The following is an 18,810-nucleotide window of genomic DNA, read 5'->3' as shown; positions in this document are numbered from 1 at the left end:
AATTTCCTGCATCAAATATGTGAAAAATAAGATAGATCCAAAAATTTTGTCTTCAATACATTATACAATGAACAATTAAATCAATTGATCGTAAAGCTGTAATATTTTTTTTTCATTTTTCAATCGGGATCGCTATACAAATCACTTCTTTCTTGGTGCAAAAATGGCTGGAAGTTCATCAGCACCATCGTCAACTGTTGAGCGATTGAAACAACTAGAGGCGGTTGAGGGTGATATAGTCAATGCTATTCAGAGTGCAGGTGCTGTCCAAAAAATATTTGTTGCGAATTTGTTTAAACTTTTTACAGGCTTTTTAGTGCAGAAAAAATTCGGGAAACAGTCCTAAATTTTATGTTTCAGCAGCAGTTTAGTGTATTTCATGTTAACAGTAATAATTGTGTGCACATTTTTACTGTGTTATATTTCAAGTGTTTCATTAATTAATATTTAGGATCTGCTCTTCAAGAGTTATCGAAAGACAAACCAGTGATGAAAAATGTTGAATCTCACACCACTACTTTCATCAAAACCCTAGTAGATGTAGAGAAGAAGTTAACAGGACATATCAACTACCTAACACAAGTTTCTACAGGTAAATTTTCTTCAGTTTTAGTACACAGTAAGCATGAAAGAGGCTGACATCATAGGAACGTTTCGCATTTGAGTCGATATGTTGCTCTGAAACAGATTTGTTCTATGGTCACAAAACAGTTTCTGGTCTATTACGTTGACTATAATGTCATAATTTTTATTTTTAAAAGAATTTTCATATGTCTTGAATTCTCTTCCTGAAGAGAATTTTAATTATTCATGGCATACTGAAAATACTATTTCCATTAGAGTTATCTGTCTCTATATTTTTTCTTTAATTAATATTATATGCATGTTCTTTGACAAATTTGTTTAAAATTTACAACAGGTATATAATATTCTTTGTTATTTTGTTGAGATTTACCAATTAGACAGATTGAATACTTGTATTGACAGGGCATCAAGAGGGTACTATGTTTTAACCCATCTTTACTTTCACAAAGTCATTAACATAATGTTGGGCTAGTCTTGGCTGCAATAGGACTTCAGCAATTTATTTGTACATATCATGACCTCAGAGGCAAGGGTGAAAGAACTAAAATGATGTAAATGTTTAGCTGAAAATAATACTGTCAATTTAGCTAATTTTAAATCTCTTTTAAATCTTCAACAAAATACAAGTGATTAAATAAACAGAAATTTAGTATATTCTGATGATGGCCAAAGTAAATATTTTGGATGGTGTTGTTTTAAAATTTATTCTTGTTAGATTATATATATATATATATATATATATATATATATATATATATATATATATATATATATATATATATATATATATATATATATCATGTACATGTATGTATGAACCATACATATAATACCAATAATCTTATTCCATGTATAATTAATTAAATAGGACAGCCTCATGAAGGTTCTTCATACGCCCCACAGAAGGATTTATTACTTGCCTATCATCGCATCGACCACATCAGAAGTCGTCTGAACGACCTAGAGAGGGTGACGGCAGAACCTGTGGTTCACCGACAGCAACTTACACAGTCTGACTTGTTACAGATGAGCGAACAACACTGACAGTGTCTGGACTGTATAGACACTTTATGTTGTATTGCAGCAGTGTGGTTGCATTTATTTTTTTTTTTTTTTTTTTTTTTTTTTTCAATTTTTTTTTTTTTTTTTTTTTTTTTTTTTTTTTTTTTTTTTTTTTTTTTATTTTTTTTTTTTTTTTTTTTTTTTTTTTTTTTTTTTTTTTTTTTTTTTTATTTTGAGAGAGAGAGAGAGAGAGAGAGAGAGAGAGAGAGAGTGTGTAAAGATTCAAGTTAAGAGAATAGAAGATTCCACCTGTTCCACTGGGTATCAAACTTTTCCTTTTTACCATTCTTATAAGAGATAATTTTCTGTGTTTCATAATGAAATTTCATTTGTGATATTGCATTTTGTAAGTTAATATGTTTCTTTGTGCACCTGGCAGTATAAATATAGTATTTTAGCCAAAGTAGAATGACATTTTGAATATCAGTATTTTCCTCAATAAATCCTAAAATAAAAGATTTCTTTAACATTTATCATTAAACCAGTTTTTTCTTCTAACAAATGTACAAATTCTTCAAGAAAAAATTGTGTATTATCACATTCCCATAAAAGGTGTTCTATTGTTTCATCCTCAGTATGACAAAAACTGCATAATTTACAGTCATTTTTTCTTATTTTGAATAAAAATGAATTTGTTGCTAGGATTTTGTTTAAAATCCTATATTGGAACCATTGTAGTTTACAATCTTTTGTTACCCTCTTCATATTTTTTTACAATTACTTCTTTCTTAACCCTATGGGTTGAATTATTCCATATAAATGAAAAAAACATTTTTTCCAATTCCTTACAGAATGATTCAGAAGGATTTGGGATGGACATTAAAATATGATTTAGTAATGGTAGAACTAATGTTTTAATAACAGTAATTTTCCCTATGGGAGTTAAATACCTTTTCTCCCATTGTTTAAGTATTGATTTAATATGTACCAGTTTTGGTTCATAATTTAATGGTAGTATTTTATCCAGATTCTACATCAAAATGTATTCCAAGAAGAGTAAATCTGGTAGTTCCCCAGTTAAGTTTGTAATTTGGAAGCAAAATTTCGTCACTAAACTTTTTTGAGCCTATCCACACTATGTGAGTTTTGGAATAATTAATATGTAATCCCGACATTTCTGAAAATGTCTTAAGTGTTTGCAGTGTTTCTGTGAGTGACGTTTTACTACCATCAAGAATAATTGATGTATCATCCGCTAACTGAGAAATCTTTTTTTCAGTATTGTTTATAGAAATACCTTTAATATTTTTATTTAATCTAATTTGGATTGCTAAAATTTCTGCACATATAATGAATATATATGGTGACAAAGGATCGCCTTGCCTACAACCCCTCTGAATGTTAATTCTATCAGAAAGGTTACCACCTTGGTTTATTGCAGATGTAATATCTGTATTAAAAAGGGATACCCACTTCTTGATTGAAGGTCCAAAGTTAAAAAAGTTAAGTGCGCCTTGTATAAAGTTCCATGAAAGTGTATCAAAGGCTTTTTCAAAGTCAATAAGTAGTAATAATCCAGGTATATTTTCATCCTCAGTGTAATGCATTATGTCATAAATTAACCTGGTGTTTTCTCCTATATATCTATTAGAGATGAAGCCTGTTTGATCTTCATTAATTATTCTATCTAAATAGCATTTTACTCTGTTTGCAATGGATCCAGATGCAATTTTATATACCGTATTTAGTAAAGTAATAGGTCGCCAATTCTTTAAGAATTGTCTAGGTTTATCACCTTTTGGTAACAAGGTAATGATACCATGTTTTTGTGTAATAGATAGACTGTTGTGCTTATATCCATAATTAATAGATCTGACTACAAAAACCCCAATATATTTCCAAAACATCTTGAAAAATTCTGCAGAGAAACCATCTGAGCCAGGGGATTTATTTGATTTCATTTTGTAAAGTGTAGAAGAAGCTTCTTCCATAGTAATTTCGCCTTCTATAGATTCTGATTCTTTATATGAAAGCTTAGGAATTTCTTTATTTCTTAACTCTTTGAATATATCATTATTTGTAGTATCTGTACTTTTTTTATATAACTGTTCATAAAAACATTTTGCTTCTCTTAAAATTTCTGTTTGGTCATAAATAACATTTCCATTATCATCTTCTAATCTTGGTATTATCTTGCTTGTAAAGTTTCTTGATTCTAATGAACAAAAGTACTTTGATGGTTTTTCACCTTCCTCCACCCATTTTGCTCTACTTCTGATATATGAACCCTGTAGCTTATGTTTTCGAATATTTTCTAATTCTTGCTTATTACTAAATAATTCATCAATATTATTTTCAGAAATATTTTCTTCCAATATCCTGATATTTTCTATCAATTCTTTCTCCTTATTTTCCTTTTTCTTTTTTATGTAAGTTGCATAGGATATAGTTTTTCCCCTTATTTCAAAGAGCAGGGTTTCAAGAAATAATTGATCATTTATAGTGAAGGAAATATCTGAATCAATAATATTATTTAAGTTATCCATATTGTATACTGGAATTGCATACTGTTTTTTAACATTTAAGATAACATTTTTAATGCATTCCAAATAATTTTCATCATATAGTAAAGAATTATTAAACTTCCATAAACCCCTTCCTTTCTTAAAATCATTAAAAGCAATAGACAGTGATATTATGGAGTGATCTGATCTGTAGCTAGATTCTATAGTGCATTTTTCTAACCCTGACAAGAGTGACTCAGATATTAAAAAGAAATCTAAATGACTTTGTTTCAATGGAGTTTTTCTTCTCCAAGAGTATCTACGAACATTTTCGTGTAATTGTCGAAAAGGGTCAATATAAGAAAAATTTTCTATTATTTCTAAAATCTTGTCTCTTGCCTTTGGATTATTAATCGATTTATAATTGTAATAATCTAAGTCTGGGTTTATAACTAGATTAAAATCCCCACACCAGATAATATGACTACAATGCATATCATCGATATGATTTTGAATGTTTTCATAAAAGAGTGGTGTGTCAATATTAGGACCATAAATAGTGCATAACAATACTTCATGGCCCTCTATACATGCTTTAAGTAAAAAATAGTTTCCATCAATATCACCCTTTTCTGCAATAGGTTTAAAATCAAAGTTATTATTAATAAGAATTGCGACTCCTCTGGAGTTTGTAGTATATGAACTAAAAAAGCACTGGTATCCCCACAAATTTCTTACTTCATTTTCTATATCACAGGAGAAGTGTGTATCTTGCAAGCAATAAATATTATATTTCAACGATCTTAAATAATTAAAAACATCTTTGCGTTTTGCAATATCGCCTAAACCTTGGCAATTTACGGATATAATTTTAACCATTTGGTATAATTATTGTGCAAAAACTGTTAGATACCCAACGGAACGATGGAGGTGAACTCATGATTTAAATATGTAGAGATTCAGAAAAGAAGAGAAGATAGAGCAAAGAAGAGAAAAGCAGTAAAAAAGATCAGACAATGATATTCAACGATAAAAAAAGTTCCACGAAAATACAAGTTGACTACCGTGATAAAGTGAGTCACTGTTTGGAATGTCAAAAATAAACACATATGACACCGGAAATACATTTTACCGCACTAAAATCAGTTGAGGTACGGACGGATATTTTAGTCCCGGATCTTATTTACCTTGTGTGCAATGTCATCAAGAATGTCAAACTTCACTCGTTTTTTCTTCACCTCTCCGTAAACCGACCCATTGAAGTACCATGCCGATGAAACACCCTCACAGTCCAACAGGCGCGCGATCAACTCGCCGTTCTCCTTGGTAACGTCATCGCCTAGTCGAATGTTACCGGGGGCTGCCTTCACTTTTGACCGCTTTCGCATTATATGGGCCTTTTTGTCGTTATTTGTCATTTTCATGAGAATGGGTTTAGGTCCTTTACCCTTGGATCCAGGTATCCTGTGGCATGCCACAATGTCACATTCGTTAACCTCTACATCCCCTTTCTCCTTCAATACAGATTTCACGACCTCTATAATATCCTCGTCTTCTGTTTCCTGGACACCGTAAACTTTAATATTGTTTTTTCTGCTGTATTGTTCATTATAGTGGTTGCATTTATAGAAAAGTGCAAGTAACTGTTTACAGAGTACCAAACATGCTTTCATACGGCAGCTCAGTCAGTGTTAAAGATCAGAAAATAGACAATTTAGAGAAATTGAAAGCAAATACTGCATGTATCTAGGTATAGGTAGCACTCCTAGATTATGAGTTTGTATAAAACTATGGTTTGTGCATTGACATCTATAAAATGTACCATGCAGGATGGTGAAGCAAAGTTATGGTGTATCATGATGTCAAATTTACATATACCGGTACTTTGTTTTCATGAAAATATTAAAATACTTGTTTGTATACTTGCTCTGAAAACTCTTGGATGTAGTGGCTTATGATAATAGAGAAGATAGGTACATCAGGAACAATTTACCTCAAAAGATACATCTGACCTAAAATCTTGTTGAGTGACAAGGTTAAAATATTTGGATCAGGGCCATTGCTAAGTAACTATAAGCTCTATAATTACAACTTCATTGATGATGAAGCAATAGATGTGACATGCATTCTATTAACATATGCTATGTTAAAAAGTTTTGAAAATTTTGAAGCAGGTCCATTCCCAACAAACCATGATGAGGAAAAATGCCAATCCCCTTCTCTGGCATCTATATCATAACACTAACATAGATCTAAATTGTGAAACCATTTAATCCTAGCTGCTTTGTAGTTTTATACTATAAAAATCCCAACACATATATAACAATCAAAGCCTCTTTATTATCTGACACAAAACCACTAGACCCTCCATATAATACAATATGAACAGAATGGCCTATTTCAGATTAGTAAGATCATTTTCACACGTGTAAAACTCAGATCAAATAAGTTTTTTTCACAAACAAATTATACATGCAGATATACACATGTAATTTTGCATTTAATTCTTTAAATATAGCAAAGCACTTACAAGACATACTTGAAGTGTAAAATAGGCAAATACATGTACATATGCTTCACAATTTATTACCAATTTTTTTTATTCTTAAAAAATGTAACAACCATATTTCTGATTTGACCAATAGAAACTGCTTCATAAAAAGCCCTTTGTCTATAGAAATAGTCACTGATGTAAAGTCATACAAAATCATTCCTAAAGAAACAATTATCATGATTAACAAACAAGGAAAACAAAACATTAATAAAATACAATGCTATTAGGCCAATAAAAATTAATCAATAGTTTCTCAGGCACCGCCGCATCAGTTCAAAAACGGCCGCATTGATCAATTTTATTGACATATTGAAAAGGGAAATAACCCAATTTTCTATTTTTCCAAGTTGAAAAAGAAAATCGAGTTATTGCCCTTTTCATAAATGCTAAAATAGACGTTTTTATTAGAAAAACAATATCTTTCTTCTAAATCTACAGTATTTTATAAGTTAACTTGTAAATAAATGTTTGGAATAACATTATTTAAGGTTGAATACATATTATAACTAATTTCAGAGAACGGAACTTAAGAATTAGAAGATTTTATCATTTTGTTGAACAAATGACTTTAAAAAAAAGTGTAGACTTAAAAATCCTGCTTCAAAAAAAAAAAAAAAAAAAAAAGCCTGCCTGCCGCATTGAATTTTGATTTTTTTGGCCTGAGAAACAATTGATTAATTTTTTTTGGCCTTAAAGATTCTATATTATAGATATATATTAGGAAGCATTGTTCAGATCACTAGTACATATAAAACCTTTTATAATATAAGCAATCTCAAACATACAAATATTTTTATATAATCATTATGCCAACATTCTCAAATTATTTAATGTACAGATCTAACTTAAATGCACAAGGTACCATGCAGAATATAGGACACATATACATGACAAATATAATGATAAATGAAGTTCACAACAAGAAATCATTTATTTATCAAACATAGATGATAACAGGGCCAATGGTTTGCAATAATTATATATATATATATAAAGAAATAATGGCACAATATACATATTTAAAAAAAAAAAGCACTGTTAATGCTGGTGTATATGCTGATTTATTAATAGAAACTATTCAAGTCTCCATAATGTGGTAAACTTATACATCAGTGTAAAATTTATTTTTTCATTCCAAAAGTCATGGCACTATAAATGTTTTATATATGAACATGTATATAAACAAAAATGTACATTTTACACACAATGCTTTAGAAATTTATTACATAAAAAAATTCTCAGAAACCATCCAAACAAATTAAAATATAAAACTATATTAAATTTATTCAGATTAAGATATTTCCAAATAAAGTTCCCATACCATTATCACATATCTACATATGTAGGCTATTTTTTTTAATATACAGGTACCTATACTACCACGAAAATCTTGCTCAATGTGGATTTTCTAATGCATGCGCCAACTACATGTACATATATAATGATGGACTAGCATAGCTCCCAATTTAAACCTTTTCATTAAAAGAAAATAAAAGGTTTAATGCATTGTCTATCTAATTGGCAAGTTATTCTAGATTTTGAACCACAAGTTGGTTTACGTGATATATAAATCATTATATGTTTTGTCAAAAATTTGATAAGTGTAATGTTTGTACAATTTGTCTTAAGTAAAGTTTACATTTAACGTCTACTGACCAGGTAAATGCAAGCATTTAATCTACTTAAAAATAAAATGGAAGGAAAGAAATGTTAATATTGTAGTACAGAAATAGAAAATACCCTGTTTTTCACAACAGCTTCTAGAAAGAGCAAAATATTTACAAATCTTTACTGGCTATTACAATTCTATATTCCTCAAAACTCCTGAAGTCATCTGAAAAACTTTATACAAAAGATTAATCTAAAGAACAAAACTAAAAATAGAGGTAAAATTGAAATGTGAAAGTAAATCAGGGACTTTTTACCAACAAACATACCATGATGTGTCCCCAAACTCATGTAAACCACATCAAAAGCATGAACTGGTAAATAAAGAAAGTGAAGGGCACAAATTGATCATATTTCTTTCTTTTAATGGCCATAACAAAAAGTAAAAAATAATTTTTTTTCCTGAAGTCATTTGAAAAAATTAATACAAAAATATAATTGAAAGACTAAAGTAAAATTAAAAGTGTAAGTGAAAGTAAAACACATGGACTTGCTACTACCCGAGTAACCTACATGTGCAATAATGTATCCCAAAACCCATGTGACTCACATGTGAATAACCATAAACAGGTATGACAGAATGTTTGTATCTAAAGTGATGGAGGGCATGAATTGATATACCCGGTATTTCTATTTTTTATACATTTCTTCAATATCCTCTTTGAAATGTTCTTCAAAACTTTTGCGTTTGACTTTGAAGGAATCGGTGACCAGTCCTGACTCGGGAGTCCACGGCTCAGGGCAGATTTTTAATTTCTTCGGTAGGGCAAACCTTTCCAGGTCACCTGTAATACAAAGAATATATAAATTTAAAATTCAATAACACTTATTCTGAACATTCAATATTTTTTTCATATAAATTTGTAGGACTCCAAAGTGCGATGGGACTCCAAAGTCCGATGGTCACGCCAAAGTCCGACGGTCTGCGCCAAACCCCGATGGTTTGACACGCCAAAGTCCGATGGCACAGAAAACAATTAACGTCTATGACGACATAGTACTACTGCGCAAAAATGTAGGCCTTTCAACTAATTTTTCAAGTTGCACATATGGTAAAAAACATTGTATAGATAGATTTATAGGTACATGAAATTATCAAAAAAGATAATAACTTATGCATACTTTTAATTACGTCATTAAAAGGTTTGATCATTTATAATTGACTTTTCCGATGTTGTGTTTAAGGACAGGTAACTCAGGTGTGAAAAATGACCAACTTAGTGCCGATTTATGAGTTATCGTTTATAGGAATAACATATAGGCTGCTTCAGCATTGGCATTGTTATATACACAAAAGGGTTCCTTACATTGTTTTGTACACAAAAAGTTTTGACCAAGAGAAAGAGAATGCCTTCACTCTACCTGAAATAACAGGGTCAAATGAATGGGGAACAGACTATATTCAATAGTTTTAACTCTCTTTGACGATTATTTTGAAGAAGAAAATTTAATGTCATGTTTTTGTGTTCGCGCTTTTTCGCTTCCTGTGTAAATATATATATTTTTACAAGTAAATGCAACAATTGATCATCTTATTTGTGTTACTAAGCACGAAGGGGAACGACTGAGTATAAAAATTTAATTATGTTAGAACTGAGAAGGAGGGTAGATTTCACTTTTTATTTTAATTAAAACTTTTAATTATATGCAGTAAACCGGTGTTCGCAACTATACAGTAAATAAGTTTAACATTGGTGCTAAATTTTAAAACCACTGGATTCTACTGAGAGCAAAGAAACACTTGGGAAATGCTAAAAACTGCCTTGCATGTAAACAGTAAGATACCCCGAGCCTGCTCTAAACAAGTTTCAGCAGTGAGTTATCGTTCATAACACCGATCCCTAGCGGCAGTTGAAAGGCCTAAAAAATGCGATGCCACGCCATGCTAATAAATAAATACAAAATATCATGAATACAAAGACCTCGTCTTCTGGATGTAGGTGCGAAACTAAGACTTATCAGTCGAACAATGAGTATCAACTCTAACCTAACTATCATAGGTGGGTGCAAGACTAATCTAAATCAATCCAATAGTGTGCGAGGACTAACCCTAAAATCTCTCGGGTGGGTTCGAAGAAACACATTAGTGTTCAAGGACTAACCCTTATCTATCGAACGATGTACGAGGACTAACCCTAATACCTCTGGTGGGTGAAAACAAAAAGCAATAGCAGTAAAAACGTATGTGAGACAAATACTGAATCAACGGATTTTGAATGCAGAATAACGTCATGACGTCGGACTATTGACGTCATAAACGTTAATTGTTCCTCCGCACCATCGGACTTCGGCTTGTCAGACCATCGCACTTTAGCGTCGCGCGTCTCATAGGAAACGAGCCATCGGACTTTGGCGTGACCATCGGACTTTGGGGTCCGTAAAGACAACGAGCCATCGGAGTTTGGCGCAGACCATCGGGGTTTGGCGAGACCATCGGACTTTGGCGTCACCATCGGACTTTGGAGTCTTAATATATCTCAACAATTCTTTGTAAAATTCACTATAAACTTGTTTGCTAACCCTTATGGTGAGCTTAAAAAAATGAAAAATACACAAAATAAATTCTTCAAGCTTTTAAACTTTTACCTCTTCAGGACATTGATCATTTGAATGAATTTGAAAATTCTTTGAATACTTTTTACATGTGTGATTGACATGGCTTATATTTGTCAAAAATAATACAATCGAGACAGCTGGTATAAATAAACAAACTCTAATCAGATTTCCTATTTCAAGCAAAAAATTTCCAATTGTTTTAGCTTTGTGACACTTTGTGTATTTTACCTTTAATTCCACTTTCTGTAAGCTTTTTCAGGACTTCACTTTCCACTTTCTTATCCTTACAGATGTCTTCAAACTCTCCAGTGACCCCGAGTTTCTCCGCTATCTCCTCCAACTGCTTGTTATGAGGAACAATAAAAACCAGTGTAAACTCGTGATTACTGTCCGCATGAATATAAATCTGTTCTACCACTGGCACCATCTTCAGGACAGTCTCTACTTGTCCAACAGCCACATACTCTCCTCCCTGGAGTTTCACAAGGTCTTTCTTGCGATCTGTCAGGGAAAATTTGTAAAAATATAATGAGAGTAATATTAATTTCATTAAAATCCAATAATTACATACTGTAAACCAACTTTTATTCGTGTGCGAGAAATATTCGTGATGTTCGCGAGAACCTCATGATCGCGAATATTTCTCACCGCAAACCGGTCCTTAAAGTGTATGTGTTTATTCACAACAGATCCAGAAAGGCTTGATCGCAAAAATAAATCGTCACGAACTTATTTATCCCTGGTAAATCGCGAAATAAAGTCGTCGCAAATATAATTTGGTTTACAGTACCAGGGTACATTTTTCCATGAAATTTTAAAGATTTATTTTACAAGAATTTCTAATTTAGTGTCAATGTAATCAAATAATTGTAGAGACATGGCAAAATATTTCATAGTGACGTAAATTTTTTCTTTTACTCTATGATTTTACAAATGATTTAAAGAAATAAACACCTTGTGGTCTTAATTACCATGAAAATCCATGTACAAGTAAGTCTTCATTTATAGATGCAACTTCTAACAAGAGGCCCATGGGCCACATCGCTCACCTGAGTACTGTGGCTCGGAATAAGTAGAAATTGGTTTATTATTGAAAAGTCTAAATCCAAAAGTACCAATCAGGAGTTTGCTGTTCTTGAGAAGATGATTTTAAAAGAATTTTCTTATATATGTCTATGTAAAACTTTGATCGGCCATGGTTGCCCCGCCCTACCCCCAAGGGTCATGATTTGAATAAACTTGAATCTACACAACCTGAGGATTCTTCCATATAAATATGATCAATTATGGCTTTGCTATTCTTGAGAAGAAAATTTTTTAAAGATTTTCGTGTATATTTCTATGTAAAACTTTGGTCGGCAATTGTGGCCTCGCCCTACCCCCGGGGGTCATGATTTGAATAAACTTGAATCTACACAACCTGAGGATTCTTCCATATAAATATGATCAATTATGGCTTTGCTATTCTTGAGAAGAAGATTTTTAAAGAATTTTCCTAAATATTTCTATGTAAAACTTTGGTGGGCAATTGTGGCCTCGCCCTACCCCCGGGGGTCATGATTTGAATAAACTTGAATCTACACAACCTGAGGATTCTTCCATATAAATATGATCAATTATGGCTTTGCTATTCTTGAAAAGAAGATTTTTAAAGAATTTTCCTAAATATTTCTATGTAAAACTTTGGTCGGCAATTGTGGCCTCGCCCTACCCCCGGGGGTCATGATTTGTACAAACTTGAATCTACACTTCCTGAGGATGCTTCCATATAATTACGATCAATTATGGCTTTGTTATTCTTGAGAAGAAGATTTTTAAAGAATTTTCCTATATATTTCTATGTAAAACTTTGGTCGGCCATTTTGACCCCCCCCCCCCCCCGGACTCCTGGGGGTCATGATTTGAACAAACTTGAATCTACACTACCTGAGGATGCTTCCATATAAATATGATCAATTATGGCTTTGTTATTCTTGAGAAAAAGATTTTTAAAGAATTTTCCTATATATTTCTATGTAGAACTTTGGTCGGCAATTGTGGCCCCGCCCTACCCCCGAGGGTCATGATTTGAACAAATTTGAATCTACACTACCTGAGAATGTTTTCCCTTAAGTTTTATCTTTCCTGGCACAGTGGTTCTTGAGAAGAAGATTTTTAAAACATGCCACTAAATTTTCATTAATTCCCAATTATCTCCCCTTGAATGAGGGCTTAGCCCTTCATTTGAACAAACTTGAATTTCCTTCACCCAAGGATGCTTTGTGGCAAGTTTGGTTGAAATTGGCCCAGCGGTTTGTGAGAAGTCGAAAATGTGAAAAGTTTATGGACAGACAGACAGCTAGACAGACGGACACCGGACAAAATGTGATCAGAAAAGCTCACTTGAGCCTTCGGCTCAGGTGAGCTAAAAATGTGTATTACTGGTAATTTGAACTGATACCTACCAATGACCCTGAGACAACCATCAGGGTCCATTTGTCCAATGTCTCCTGAACAGAAGTACCAAGTTCCATCAATATCGGTGAAATCCTCCTTTGTCTTTTCTGGCATCTTGTGATAACCTTGCACTATATTACCACCACCTACCAATATTTCTCCCCGTGGGTGGGGCTTGTCCTTTGAGGTATAGTTTCCTGGTAAAACAAAAATTCTCAGTTACTGTTGACATACTTTTTGCTAGGAATTAATCTACACTATAATAAAATATCCATGAAATATGCAGATTTTTCTTCCTGCAGATTAAACAGGAAATTTTGTGGAATTATGACCCCTTGAAAAAAAAGAATGTTTACAGAAGTTACAGAGCAGCTTATTGTGAATTTACAACATTTCCTCTGATAGTTTAGACTTTTCTTTTAATTTGCTGTGGACTAAGAAAGACTTAAAGTAGATATCACTTGCTGATCAAAGAGACATTCTACGCATTGATCGATCAATTCATTGAGGAAATTCTGAATCAGATTTACAGCACATTATGTTGATTGACAGGTTGTCTATTACCTTCTGGCCAATCTCGTAGGCGGATCTCACAACAGATCAGAGGAGCACCTACTCTCCCGGTCGACAAATCATCAACTTAAAAAAAAAACATACATGTATTAATATTATTTCTAAATATCAAATTAAATATAACAATATTCCTATTATAAAATTTTCTGTTTTATTCAAGTCTTAAAAATTTTTAAGTGACAGATTAAGTTTCATGAACTGCACATTATTCCAAGAATCTCCCCACTCTACATGTACTCAGTTTACAATGCACTGTAAACGTGCAGATATACATGTAAACTTTACTCATTGCTTTTGTCAAATGCTCAAAATTTTTTTGAAGTCCAAGGGAGATTAACTCTGTCAAAAATTGCTTAATCATACCCAAAACAGAACACGACCTAGATATTCTTATGATAAATCATACCCTAAGCAGAACTTGACCTAGATATTCATCTGATAAATCTGTATACCAAATTTCATTTCAGTATTTGCAACTCTGCAAAGAAAATGAATGGAAACTGCAAATACATGTAATTGGAATTGTTCCAAATCCAGGGGCATAACTCTGTCAAAAATTGCTTGATCAAACCCAAAACAGAACTTGCCCTATAGATATTCCCATGATAAATCTGTATACCAAATTTCATTTCAGTATGTGCAATCTTTGTGAAGAAAATGAATGGAAACTGATGGTGGACCAACAGACAGTTAGACCAACAGCAGCAAAACAATATGCCCTCACTTCTTTGAAGTTGAGCATACATGTAGTAATCATCTACAATCCATCTTACCTTCTTGAATGGTCCCTGCCCCACAGGTTTCTGTCAGTCCATAACCCTGTAGAACTGGGCAGCAGAAGCAGATGTTCATAAATCTCTGGGTTTTCTCTGACAGTGGGGCACCCCCACTCAGCATCATTCTGACCCGCCCTCCCAGGACTGAGTACACCTTGGAGAAAATGTACCTGTGCAGGAAGAAGTAGTAACTTACATGTAATATTCAAATTGTGTATACACAGTATATTCCATTGATAGTAAAGCTACTGTTCTAAGACTAATATAACTGTTCTAAGACTATAGTTCCAATATTTTATTGAACTTTTAACATCTCACAAAATTTTCACAAATTAAACATATGAAACACAAGAAATTTTATACAAATTGATCAGAAATACCAAAATATTTATACATTTATAGTTCACAAAATGAAGACAAAGGGGGAGACTAACTTGTCTGGTATAGATGGAGTGTAACACAATGAGGAAGATGAGGAGATGTTTAATTGTCTAGTATAGGCAGTATAGGTGTGGTGTAATAAAAATGAAGCAGACTTGGAGAACTTACTTGTCCAGTAGAGGTGTGGTGTAGCCTTTCTCTATCCTCTTCTTCTTGTAGTCATAGCCCCACTCAAACAACGCTCTGCTGAATGATCCTCCCATGTTCACCTTCTCCCACACTCCTTTGTATAACCTGTCCATTATCATCTGAAAGCATTTACATTCAAAATGATTTATATCCACAAATTTTAAATTTAATTTTATTAAAATCAGTGGACATATTAGAAAATATATCCTTGCACTATTTACTGTTTTGCTTCATCTGACATATGTGACAATTGTATAAGTATATACATGTAAATAGATCTGCAATAGTCTTGGATCACTTACCGGGACAGCTGCCATTAGAGTAGGCTTCAGAACAGATAGGTCACCCTTACTGCCTTTCTTTATTTTACTGGACTAGATAGGGAAAGAAAATTGAATTGCATCAAAGATTAAGTATTTAAAGGATTACATTCACATCTTATATTATGTTTGCTGCTTAAATTTTAAATTTATGGATCAATTCGCCAAAATTTTTAGTACTCACATTATCTGTTAGGGTCAAAGGTGATGAAAACCCAATACAAGCACCATGAGCCAGACAGCTAATCTCTGTATGAACAATTAATTTTACATGATTTATGTGTAATGGGTGGCAAACTCCAGAAAATCTCAACAAAAGTTTACATTTTTCCCATGATTAGAATTCTTACCTGCACTTAGTTCTAGTACATGAGCCAAAGGGAGATAACCAACATATGTATCTTTAGGTCTGAAATGTTATTTGAGAGGATATAAACAGTAAATATACATTTTTTAAACTAATAATTACCAGAATTACATATAATGGTGCCTAGCAATTTACATTATCAATATACAGTAAATCATAAAATACTTAGCAAGCCTACCCAAGACCTACAAAATGTCCTGATACCTACCCGAGACCTACTATCTTCTGACACTGCCCTGCCATTCCTGACATGAGGTTCTTATGTGAAATTAACACACCTGAATAAAAAACATGACCAATTTATAATCTATGTACACAGAATTTTTAAATGTTATATTGTTTTGTTTAACTGGTGATTCAACAATTGTTGACTAGGAGGAACCAAAGTGTCTAGTTGTACATGCTTCAACAATTGTCAAGCTACATGTAGTTCATGACCTGTAATTTTTTTTAGAAGAGTACAGTACTTCTATAAGAGTTTAGCCCAAATAAATGTCTCTGATTTTTTATATTTTCTTATTTATAAGGGGTACAACAGAAACACCTTGTTTGTCTGTCTGTCTGTCTTTCTATCTTTGCAATCAAATCACGTCCATACTTTTACCAAGAAAAATATTGCATGGGGCATAACCTCAATTGGGTTATTTGAACAAGTTCAAAGTCACTGGCAGAAAAGTACTAGTACCTACAAGTTAGTCAACTAGTTCCATGTTCCACAAATTAGAATTGTAATTACTGGCAATTGTCTTGACAAATACATACAGATTGATAGAAAGCTAATACTTCACTACTCCAAATCAAAGCTCTTGACAGATAGAGCTTAGCAGCAAAAATCAATACATGTTTTCAATATTCTTCACAACAAAAAGTAGGGGTGGGACGATATACCGATACACCGATACATATCGATATTTTCCTCTAAGATACGGTTTACGATACAAGCATTCAAATATCGGTACAAAACGATACATGAACGACCTATCCAAATTGAAAATGAAAGTACATGTCCTTCGAAGAAATGGCGGCTTGTACGAAGCGAAAAGATTATGTTGATTATTGAAAACACACTTTAAAACTAATAAGTCGTTGTTTAGGGATAAAATGTTTTCACTTTTAAGCAGCCTGGACAAGAAAAGTTCAGTATGTAATGCGTGCTATACACAGAAAGCATCGTTTCCAGAGCATTTAATATTATTAATTGTTAGTCCATCTCGTTTTTTTTTTTTTGTAATCACAGCTTTGCTACAGACTTTCAGCAATTAATAAAAATGTAAATGTGATGTTTTTAAATGAATTTTAGTCAGTGTTCTCGGATGAACTACTCAAATATTTGTAAACAACTTCTTAAAAGTAATTTGTAATAATAATATGTACATGTATTATTGTTTTTATAAAGTTTTAGTGAATGATATTGATAAACTTCAAGTATTAATTTCAAAGCACACATGATTTTATATAAAATAATTTGTTGATTTAATGTTAAGGCGAAAAATGAAATAAAATACTTATTCTTTTATTTATCATATTGATTTAATGACAAGACAAGAAATGAAATAAAATACTGATTTTTAAAAATAGTTTTATAATGTATCAAAATATCAAATGTATCCTGCCAATATATCGATACCTATCGCAAGATCTGTGTATCGTCCCACCCCTAACAAAAAGGCTCTTTTTGGGTTAGTGTGGAAAACTTTTGATTTTCTGCAGCTCTTGCATTCTGTATATCCTTTCATTTAAAATGAATTTTCTGTCTCTTGGTTTCCATTTATTATAAACTCAACTTTCATACTACCCCAGCAAGTGAATTTGACATAATTGATACCTATACTTATTACTGTCTTATTACAGTGGTTTTAACAATGCTCATTCCAAACAAATGAGATACAAAGTACGATTTCAAATGTGATAATGATATCTGTACTTTTTGTATATCATAAAACAAACTGCCTCATACCTTTGGGAACACCTGTTGACCCACTGGTGTACATAATTACAGCTAGATCTTCTGGCTTAGGCTTGGTCACAGGAACACGTACTATAGAAATAAACATAACGTGACTTCATATTGAGAAAGAATAAACATGTAACTATTTCTCCTGTAGTATCTCAAGCAACATATATAAACAATGCATAGATATTTGTTTTTCATAAAGAGAATTAATTTTATAATTGTTAACTTTCATGGCCATAGTAATGCCCTTAATGATTTAGAGATGTTTGGAGTGTATTAAATGAGGGGATTTCCTGATATTCTACATGTAACATCAGAGTTCCCCGTACAGTTATCTATCTGAGCTCCCACGACCTCCACCTCCTCCATCGACTTCAGCTGTATTGACTCAGGGAAATCTGACTTCTTTGGGGATTTCCCATCACCTATATATATGATGTGGGTGACATTAGGCATCTTCTTTATGATATCCTACAAAATGAACCAAGGAGTCTTTTAATAAAACATCAATACTGTAGGTGTCTGCTTAACAAACAATAAACAGACATTGATATTTTCTAGTGAATGTCCATTGATTAACATTCACTAAATTTGTAGTCAGCTTTACGAGACTACTGAGTTAATATGAGCTTTGATTGGAAATGAGTGGTATGGCAAATAAATAAAGAACAATTATTGTAGTTATTATGTGTCTGTTTGTTGAAGAAGGGGTTGGGGGAGGGGGGTAAATTTGTTCTGCATGATTCCGTACTAGTAGACTTACTTTGAGTTTAGATGTTAGTACTGTGCTGACGATGATATGGGAAACTTCTGATTCATTGACTCCATGTAAAACAGCTTCCTTCCCCAGTGTAGAATATAGAGTCACAACTGTAAAACACAGATCTTTAGTAAATAACAGGAACATATTCTACCAGCTGTGATTAAATCAGATTTTTTTTCACA

General features: G+C 32.5%; 2 protein-coding genes across 2 annotated transcripts; one reads left to right on the top strand and one right to left on the bottom strand.

Moving 5' to 3' along the window:
• Positions 1–126: 126 nt before the first annotated feature.
• Positions 127–1,687, top strand: LOC134259436 (mediator of RNA polymerase II transcription subunit 11-like). The gene is made up of 3 exons (XM_062742020.1): positions 127–260; positions 452–592; positions 1,454–1,687. Exons 1-3 carry the CDS (start codon positions 164–166, stop codon positions 1,627–1,629), a joined length of 414 nt encoding a protein of 137 aa, XP_062598004.1. The 5' UTR covers positions 127–163; the 3' UTR covers positions 1,630–1,687.
• Positions 1,688–7,340: 5,653 nt separating this feature from the next.
• Positions 7,341–18,772, bottom strand: LOC134259435 (long-chain-fatty-acid--CoA ligase 4-like). The gene is made up of 13 exons (XM_062742019.1): positions 18,629–18,772; positions 18,195–18,336; positions 17,869–17,949; positions 16,120–16,189; positions 15,895–15,953; positions 15,729–15,793; positions 15,527–15,598; positions 15,204–15,343; positions 14,652–14,824; positions 13,870–13,944; positions 13,314–13,502; positions 11,098–11,370; positions 7,341–9,098 (listed from the first exon to the last, which is right to left on the bottom strand). The coding sequence occupies exons 1-13, from the start codon at positions 18,770–18,772 to the stop codon at positions 8,944–8,946; spliced, it is 1,638 nt and encodes a 545-aa protein (XP_062598003.1). The 3' UTR covers positions 7,341–8,943.
• Between the last annotated feature and the right edge of the window lie 38 nt (positions 18,773–18,810).

This window comes from Saccostrea cucullata, unplaced genomic scaffold (genome assembly GCF_032062105.1).
Source record: "Saccostrea cucullata isolate Sc308-1 unplaced genomic scaffold, CSIRO_AGI_Scuc_v1 ctg4646, whole genome shotgun sequence".
Classification (NCBI taxonomy): Eukaryota; Metazoa; Mollusca; class Bivalvia; order Ostreida; family Ostreidae; genus Saccostrea; species Saccostrea cuccullata.
The sequence above is the reverse complement of the archived record's forward strand: the minus strand, read 5'-3'. Positions and strand labels throughout refer to the sequence as shown.

Bases quoted from the DNA above. Each gene is read 5' to 3' on its own strand.
- LOC134259436 (XM_062742020.1), top strand. From the start codon at position 164: ATGGCTGGAAGTTCATCAGCACCATCGTCAACTGTTGAGCGATTGAAA. The intron at 261-451 runs GTGCTGTCCAAA...ATTAATATTTAG, and splicing joins CAATGCTATTCAGAGTGCAG to GATCTGCTCTTCAAGAGTTA. The intron at 593-1,453 runs GTAAATTTTCTT...TTAATTAAATAG, and splicing joins CCTAACACAAGTTTCTACAG to GACAGCCTCATGAAGGTTCT.
- LOC134259435 (XM_062742019.1), bottom strand. From the start codon at position 18,772: ATGTTCCTGTTATTTACTAAAGATCTGTGTTTTACAGTTGTGACTCTA. The intron at 17,950-18,194 runs GTACGGGGAACT...TTATTTCTATAG, and splicing joins GGGAGCTCAGATAGATAACT to TACGTGTTCCTGTGACCAAG. The intron at 15,344-15,526 runs GTAAGTGATCCA...AAATGCTTTCAG, and splicing joins CTCTAATGGCAGCTGTCCCG to ATGATAATGGACAGGTTATA.